At 42.8% G+C, this 8,208-nt stretch overlaps 2 protein-coding genes across 2 annotated transcripts in view; both read right to left on the bottom strand.

Annotated features, from left to right (window-relative positions):
* The window catches only part of ADAM19 (ADAM metallopeptidase domain 19), a 33,647-nt gene extending 30,663 nt beyond the window's left edge, over window positions 1–2,984 (bottom strand). Inside the window, exon 1 of the mRNA XM_010002119.1 lies at window positions 2,959–2,984. Within this exon, the coding sequence (XP_010000421.1) occupies window positions 2,959–2,984 (26 nt within the window). The remainder of the gene's footprint in view (window positions 1–2,958) is intronic.
* A 955-nt stretch (window positions 2,985–3,939) lies between these two features.
* The window catches only part of SOX30 (SRY (sex determining region Y)-box 30), an 8,948-nt gene continuing 4,679 nt past the window's right edge, over window positions 3,940–8,208 (bottom strand). The window contains exons 5-6 of the mRNA XM_010002118.1: window positions 6,290–6,779; window positions 3,940–4,303 (exon numbers count right to left, since the gene is read on the bottom strand). Of these exons, the coding sequence (XP_010000420.1) occupies window positions 3,940–4,303; window positions 6,290–6,779 (854 nt within the window). The remainder of the gene's footprint in view (window positions 4,304–6,289; window positions 6,780–8,208) is intronic.

Here is an 8,208-nt window from a genome sequence, read left to right as displayed (position 1 = left end):
CCCCGCCCCGCCTTAGCTCTGGTGCCAGCACGGAAATCCATTGTGCCCCAAAAGCCGGCCCCGAGGAGAGACCTGGAGGAGGACAGCGGCCAAATCATTGTCAAGGAGCTGTGCTATGGCTTCAATTGTTTGTTTATTTCTTTGTTTGTTTATTATATTTATGTCTAAACAATCCAACCATGATTAACCCATGTTTTCAGGGCATCCTAAATCCCTCTGCTCCTGAGAGTTCAAGTTGGTGGGGCCATGCTGAAGACACCAGCTGCAAACACCTATGTTCCATGGTGCTGTAGATGCTTCTGGGACATACCGAGCCCATGAGGAGCAGCAACTGCCTTCCCTTGTGCCAGTGAACTTCTGCTGGGAGTCCCGGGCTCCCACAGGAGCGAGGCTGCAGGGCTGGGCTGACGTGCAGCTTTTTGAGGTTGGCTCAGAGTGGCAAGGAAAGGCATCACCTCTCAGCCCTGCTCTGCAGGCAGCCATCGACCCCCATTACCCACACAAGTCTTTCCATTCATCTCTCTACTCAGAGTGCCTGTGTAGGGTGAACCACCAGGAAACCAACTGAAGAAATGGGGAGAATTTGCACCTGGCTACATTTCAGAGTGTACTGGTAAGTCAGGCTGACAGGAAATTAATATTCCATTTAGAATAAAGGTTTGCAAGAGAACAGTAAAGGTTTTGTCTTTTGTCCAGAGGTTTATTTATGCTTTTGAAACCACTGAGCTCTCTTTTACTGAAGGTCTTTCCTGACTCCTGCCACTGCACCCAAAGGAAATGTGACTGTTTCCATTTGCAGTTGTCATTTTGCATTGTAATTTTCACAGAGGTCCCCAGCACTTCATACACTGAACCTTTGTGGTCCTGTGAAGGTTGGTTTACTCCTGATGTCACACTGGCAGAAGAAAGCGAGGACATCTTGGGGACATCTAGAGGGAATCATCAGGATGAGCAGGCTATAAGAGACATTTTAGCTGGCCCACAGGAAAGTCACAGATTTTCATCACACAATTAAATCATGTTTTCTCAGAACAAAAATCTGAGATCTAGATTAAAGCTCCTTTCTAATCATATGGAGTCTCTCGAAGGGAAACCTCGAATTTTTTTGTGAATTCTCCCATTTATTTATAGCTGCCTGTAATATAGAAGAAAACAGTGGCACTATTGTTGATGCCTTTATTATAAATAAGTAAAAATGCAAGCCAAATTTAGACACAAACTAGGCTATTCTGCTTTCATCCCTGCATAAAATTTCTGTCTGCCCAAAGGAAAAAAAAAACCAACAACTTTGATGAGGAATAGGCATGTTTGCACTGAAAGGTTGTAAAAAATCTTCCCATTACAACAAATCTTCATAAGGACTATTCCATATGTTTCTCTAAAAGAAAATCAGCTAAAAAAAAATAAAATAAAACAGCACAAAAATGTAATAAAAGGAGCCTTCTTTTAAGCTTGTTAAAATACTTTGGCCAAAAACTGTGTGTGATTTTTCTCTGCATTCAAGGATCATGAAAATTAAATACATGCAATATTTGCATTTGTTGTACAGTGATATTTTTATCTTTGGATCTTGGTAATATGAGAATTGCTATCTTAATTTAAAATCACCAGAAAGCCCCTCTATAAAAATATAACCACAGACTGTGCAGTTGTTATATATATATATATATATATATATGATATATCACATTGCTGAGACATCGGTTGCATGGAAGATCCAGGGTATCCCAGCCAAATTAACCGTGCCCAGAAGCTGTAGGGCTGCCTGCCTCTGGCACAGAGTGAGTCAGATCCTGCCTGTACCCATCTCCTCAATAAGCTCTTACTGGAGTCAATGGGACATTTGCCTGATTCACAAAGCAAGGTCAGGCTTTCCATTATCTCGGAATTACACAGACTCAGACTCATTTCCTCCAGGATCCCAACTGCCTGATTAAAAGTATCAGCTGGGAATTTGGAAGTCTCTGTTCTGTTTCCTTATCTGCTGCATCCCTTGTGATCAAGGGATGGACATACCTATGAGCTGCAGCCCCCCATGCAGCACCCAGAGCAAGGGTGGGTCCAAGCAGTGGCTCACAACTGTATTTTGTTTCATGTTGATACATCCAGGATGTATTAACCCTCAATCTTGTCTTCTTCCAGCTTTTGAGATATTAAACAGGACAGATTTCCACTCAGAGTACAATATTGTGTTTTCCCTTCAATCACTGCTGGACACCCTCAGATGGGAGGAAGTAAATTTGTATTGTACATGGCAAGCAACTGGTCTAGATTCTAGTGCACTGCAACATAGCTTGTATCCTACTACCTAGTGTATAAAAAGAAAATGGGAGAAGAAGAAAGTTAAATCTAGAGAATAATCCCACAAACAGCTGTTTTATGCTCTGAAACATGCTTGTGCAGGAATTCATACACTTGCCCACATGCATTCCTGCAGGTCAAAACAGTTTTCAGTGAGAAGATAATTTAGAAACAAACAGGCATTTTCTACTATTTATAAGACTTTTCTCTTCATGATTGATCTGCATTGCAGATGCAGCTGGGAGCAAGGGGTTTTTCACAACACAGTTCCAATCTGTAGGGTAGACAGGATTCACTCAAGCTTCTGTGCTCTTTAACTACAAAATGCAGTAGTTCTCAAATGAGAGGTTTTGATCTCAGACTAGGAAAATGGAGTTATGAGCTCACAGACCAGAAACTAAGCCTCATGTTCAACAGAAAGTTCAAGATCCAACAGATCTAGTGGGATAACCCATGAAATACAGGATGTCCTATTTGAGATGTCACTCTAGATTCCTCTGAATCATTCTTTAGCATTGTCTGGCAGCCCAGGATGAATGAACTTCTTCCATCCTGGCTTTCAGCTCTTCCCATATTTTTCTGGTAGTTGGATTTACATAATATAAATATAAATACTCCCACAGACATGTACATACACTAGTATGAATTACAATTTACCTGTCCCTATTCAGTTCAATGTCCATGGCTTAAAATGAAGCACTGGGGATACATTGTTCAAGTGAGTTTATTCAAATAAAACAACAGCAAAACAACAGGGTAGAAAAAAAAAAAAAAAAGTTACTGAAATAACAAATATTGGCCAAAAAAATGTTGAATAACATTAATCTTTGGGTTCAGCACAGATTTTTTTCTTAAAAGCTTTGGATATTCTTCAGAGACTTTGGTTTTCCCTGGATAGTTCTTTACAGTACTAACTATGCTCAGGGGTCAAGTCACAGCCCACTAGTGTAAGTCACAGGGCCAGATCCCATCCATTTTCCTTTCCCTGGGTGCTACCATGCCTCACCACTCCTTCTGGACAAACCCAATTTTAATAATGGAATTAGCTGCAGACCTTGATATTTCTGAAATGGATGTACATTTTCAGTGTGTTATATAGCAGTTGTATCACAGAATACAGTTAAAAATTATCCAAATGAAGCTCAAAACTGTGTAATCAAAGGAAAAATAAAGTATTGCAGAATTATTCTTGACTTCACTCTCTAGACCTTCTGCAGCAAGAATTACCTTATGGTCAGAACACAAGAATTATTTCACTTGCTAAAACTCCAAAAGTAATGCCTGCAAAATAATGACAAATACCATTAAAATGGCTATTTGGGCACTAAAAGGATGTGCTGAAGCACACCTCTCCTAAGGAAAGCACATTATCACATGCTTAGAGCTGAACTCCTGTATAAGTGTTTTCCTGAGCCAGAGCCCAAGCAATGCTCTGATGAAGCAGATGAAACCTCAGAGGTTTTTGATCTGCCTGTGATCTCTCAATATACAAACAGTTCATCAGACTCTTCAAAATGATCTGTACAGCTCTCTCAAGCTACCTGGGCTTTCCATTGAACATGCTGACCAAAAAGACAGTATAGAAGGAAGCATTTCCCATTCTATAATATTTCTTTGGATTGGAACTTGTTTAAAAAATTACAATTCTTGCAACAACTTTACATCTTCTTCCTCGTCACTGTCAGTTACATTGATTATTTGGCTGCTGGAGGGACTAGGTGGGGCAGTTGACAAAACCTCCTCCAATGTTTCAATGTCCAGCTGTGGCAGAGGGCTGGAATACCACTCCTTGCTGGAGATGGACATGGCTTCAAGGCTCTCACAGCTGTGGTGCTTCTCACGTATGTTTTCTTCTGAGTATCCCTTGAAAGGATAGTTTCCATCCAGAGGTGAAAACATTGCCTCCTGTCTTTGGTACCTGCCTTCACAAAAGCCCAGGCATTCAGGCATGGGGCTGGAGTAGTTCCCACAGCCAAAGGGAGGCCGGCTGAACGGGCATGTGCTGCAATGAAAGAAAAGGCAAGTTGGTTTGCAGAAATGAGGATTGCCTGGACTTCTGTTCAGCTAAGGAAACCAGAATGACACAATGGTCTCTGCTAGTCAGCTTATCCTGTTGAAATATTCAGAACACACATACTTTAAAACCATGCCTAACTTAAACACTGGGGCCACAGCAAGAGCTGTGCCCAGATTCCGTAACTGTGCACCTCTTCATGTGAGATACACCCATGGTGTTGCTCTGAGAACAAACACAAACCCCATTCCATTAATCAGTGAAATAACAGGGACAAACCAGCATCTGATAAGCCTGCATTATGTTAACCAACACACTCAGAATAGTAAAACAAAGCATCAAAAGTCAGTTGGTGTTATTTCTGCATGCCAAAAATAATGAGAGACAGGTAAAACCCTCTTATTTTATTGAGTGAACTCTTGCATAGTTACATTGTTATTAAACAGGATTGCCAGTAGAATCCTTGTGCCCAGTATGTGGCTCTCAATGTTACTATTTAAAGAAGGTACAGTGATACCACATAGTTACTATGCTGTTGCTCTATGTGGAATGTTAGTATGGAAGAAAGTTCCTATGTCCAGTGTAACTGTATTCCTCTGGTGCCAGAAGTTTTGAATTTTTATTCTGATGCAGAAGGACACAAGGAATTTATGTAGTGTTACAGAAAGTCACTACATTGTTAAGTAAACAAAGTGTGTGAGGAAGTAATAAAGCTCTACAGTGCAGACATTATAAAGACATTGATACAATGTCTGCTGAGGTTTCTGGGAGACTGTTCATTGTTCCAGTCTAACATTTAAATTTTTAGTGCATAAATCTGCATAGATACCTTTGCACTGTCAATGCTGCTCAGAAATTATTATTCTTGTATGCAAGAAATTAGTTTATAGGAATGGGAACTTATAAATCACTGTATTAAAAAGATCCTGGAATTAGCAAAGCTGGCAGCCTTCAGAAGTCCATTAATGTGTGAACTCGGAATAGTCTTTTATGGTAGAAGATCACTCCTCCTCCTCAAAGGCCTTACAAAACTCTTTAATTTCAGAGACCATGAGCTAAGCAAAGTTCATCTTTAGCCATTTTGGGAATATGTGACCTGTGTTTCTTTAAAGGATCTAAAAAATAGAAATATCTTCTATTGCACTTATCAGCTCTTTAAATTCTTTAGTTTGATGGGTCACCACCAGCCCTAATTTCTGGCCAGGTAGACTTACTGCTGTGGGAACATGCAGGTTATGGCTGTTAATAGGAAAGAGCAGCATATAAAACTTGTTATGTTTCATTTTGCATGGTCTCAAAAGAAAAACTATGCTTTACAAAGAATATGTATGGCCATGGTTTTGTGAAATGAGAGCACATCAACAGACTGTCAGAATTCTTGCATTTGAGCAGCACAGCAGCTGCTGGGAGAGCACTGGTCCTTCCTTTCCATGCTTGGCTTAGGAAATACCCACAGGACAATACATGTGTTAGCTTGTACATTCTTTGATTAGGTGATCTTCTCTGATTGACTACCCAAAGACTGTGTGAGAAAAACTAGGAATTACTACTCTCATAAGAATTCTGAAGACATTTCCCACCAGGCTGGGTTTCAGAAACACTGGTAGTTTTGACAGCTGCAATCACAGTACCCAGGAGACATCTCACACACCTAATTAATCTGTTCATTTTCAACGTATCTTTACACTAGATCTAATGCTTTTCTGCAGAAATCAACTGCACATAAATTGGAGAGAAGATACTTCCATTTACTGTGGGCTTGAGAGTGCCAGTTGCTGCAGCAGTACTATGGAGCCTTCAGTAACTGAGCATGTGCTATGAGCAGCCTCAGGCCAGCAGGTCCCACCACACAGGAGCTATAGGAAGGTAAAAGCATCTTTTCTTCTGAATGCTCCATCTGTTTTCTGTAGGTCAACAGACTCTCTACCTTTTAGCATTTGTTCTTATAGGTACTGAAACGAAGGATTTCATTACCTTGAGGGGAAATAGTGAGGTCCAGGTACAAAGTAAGGATGGTGAAATGAAAACTGAGGAGGTACTCCAAACAGACCAGCTGGCTGACCTATGGGAGGAGACTGGTAGATACGTGAGTGAAGAAAAGGGGTAGCTCTGGGAAGAGGTACACCTCTAGGGAAAAGAGAAGCCCCTGGGTACTCCCTTGGGGGTTCAGTATTAGGGACAGAAAATCTGCCATTAGTGGTGGTGATGTTACTTGGGCTTCTGTTGAAGCTCTCAATGACAACGGGTGCAGGTCTCTTCAGAGAGCAATTGAGCACAGATGATAGATTAAGAGCTGGTGTCTGAGCAGGTGCAGCGAAGTGCTGTGTTGAAATGACAGAGTGCAGGGGCAGGGTTGGAGTGGGAACAGCCACTGATGCGGTGCTGGCACTAGTGGTCTGGAACAGGGCAATGGGCCCAGCGTGTTGCATGGGAGCAGCCGGCAGCCGGACAGCAGGAGACTCACCTGTAGGAAACAGAACAGTTATTTATCAGACATGAACAGAGAAAGATCTCTCATCAATAGCAGCACAGCAAACCACAGCCAGAGCTAGAACCATCACTTCCCTGCAACTCAGTCTCATACACCACTTGGCCTACACGTGTCATGACAGATGGGTTTAGAGCCCACATATTCAAGCTTCCTTCTACAGAAACTCAAGGGTGAAAGAAGAAGGAATTGGCTAGTGAGTGTTGAGGCTGTGAGGCTGGTGAGAGCTGTGTCTTGTCCTAATATGGCCACAGAATGGGGCTGGAGCATGCATTTAGCACCTGAAGCTCAGAACACCTCCAAAGTCTTACTAGCTGAGTTGGAGTGAGCCAAATTCTGAACAAATCTGCGTGATGCCAAAGGAGAAGTGAGGAGCAGAGGCAACAGTCAGAATACCTTACTCTCTGGTACGTTGTTTCACCAATGAAGGTACCAGCCAGCCAATCTCACCTTGAAATGTTTTGCAGAACTTAAACTTGAATGTACATTTTCAAATCACACCACATGTCAACAGGGCTGCCTTTATACAGACAGATTTCAAAACACATTGCTTTAGTATTCTCAAGCCACACTACCTGGGAGGAGCTGTTGACTCCCTCAAGGGCAGGCAGGCCCTGCAGAGAGACCTTGACAGGTTAGAGAGATGGGCAGTCACCACCACGTGAAGTTTAAAAAGGACAAGTGCTGGATTCTGCACCTGGGATGGAGCAACTACTAGGGAATGAGTGGCTGGAGAGCAGTGTGACAGAGAAGGACCTGACTGATGGCAAACTGAAGATGAGCCAGCAGTGTGCCCTGGCAGCCAGGAGGGCCAACCCTGTCCTGGGGTGTATCAAGCAGAGTGTTGCCAGAGGTCAAGGGAGACGATTGTCCTGCTCTGCTCTGGACTGGTGAGGCCTTACCTTGAGTACTGCCTGCAATTTTGGGCACCGCAATATAAAAAGGATGTCAAGCTATTGGAGAGGGTTCAAAGGTTAGCCAGGAGGATGGTGAAGGGTCTGGAGGGGATGACTTATGAGGAACAGCTGAGGTCACTTGGATTGTTCAACTTGGAGAAGAGGAGGCTGAGGGGTGACCTCATTGCAGTGTATGGCTTCCTCCTGAGAGGAAGAGATGGGGCAGGTACTGATCTCTTCACAACTGTGATCAATGACAGGACTCGGGGAAATGGCAGGAAACTGAAACAGGGGAGGTTTAGGTCGGATATCAGGAAAAGATTTTTCACCCAGAAGATGGTCGAGCACTGGAATAAGCTTTCCAGAGAAGTGGCCACAGCACCAAGCCTGCCTGAGTTCAAGAAGCATTTGGATGATGCTCTAAGGCACATGTTGTGATTCTAGGGGTGCCCTACAGAGGGACAGGAGTTGGGCTTCACGATCCTGATGGGACCCTCCCAACTCAGCAT

Source organism: Chaetura pelagica, unplaced genomic scaffold (assembly GCF_000747805.2).
Source record: "Chaetura pelagica isolate M959 unplaced genomic scaffold, ChaPel_1.0 scaffold356, whole genome shotgun sequence".
In the NCBI taxonomy this organism is placed as follows: Eukaryota; Metazoa; Chordata; class Aves; order Apodiformes; family Apodidae; genus Chaetura; species Chaetura pelagica.
This window is presented reverse-complemented; position numbering and strand designations above follow the sequence as displayed.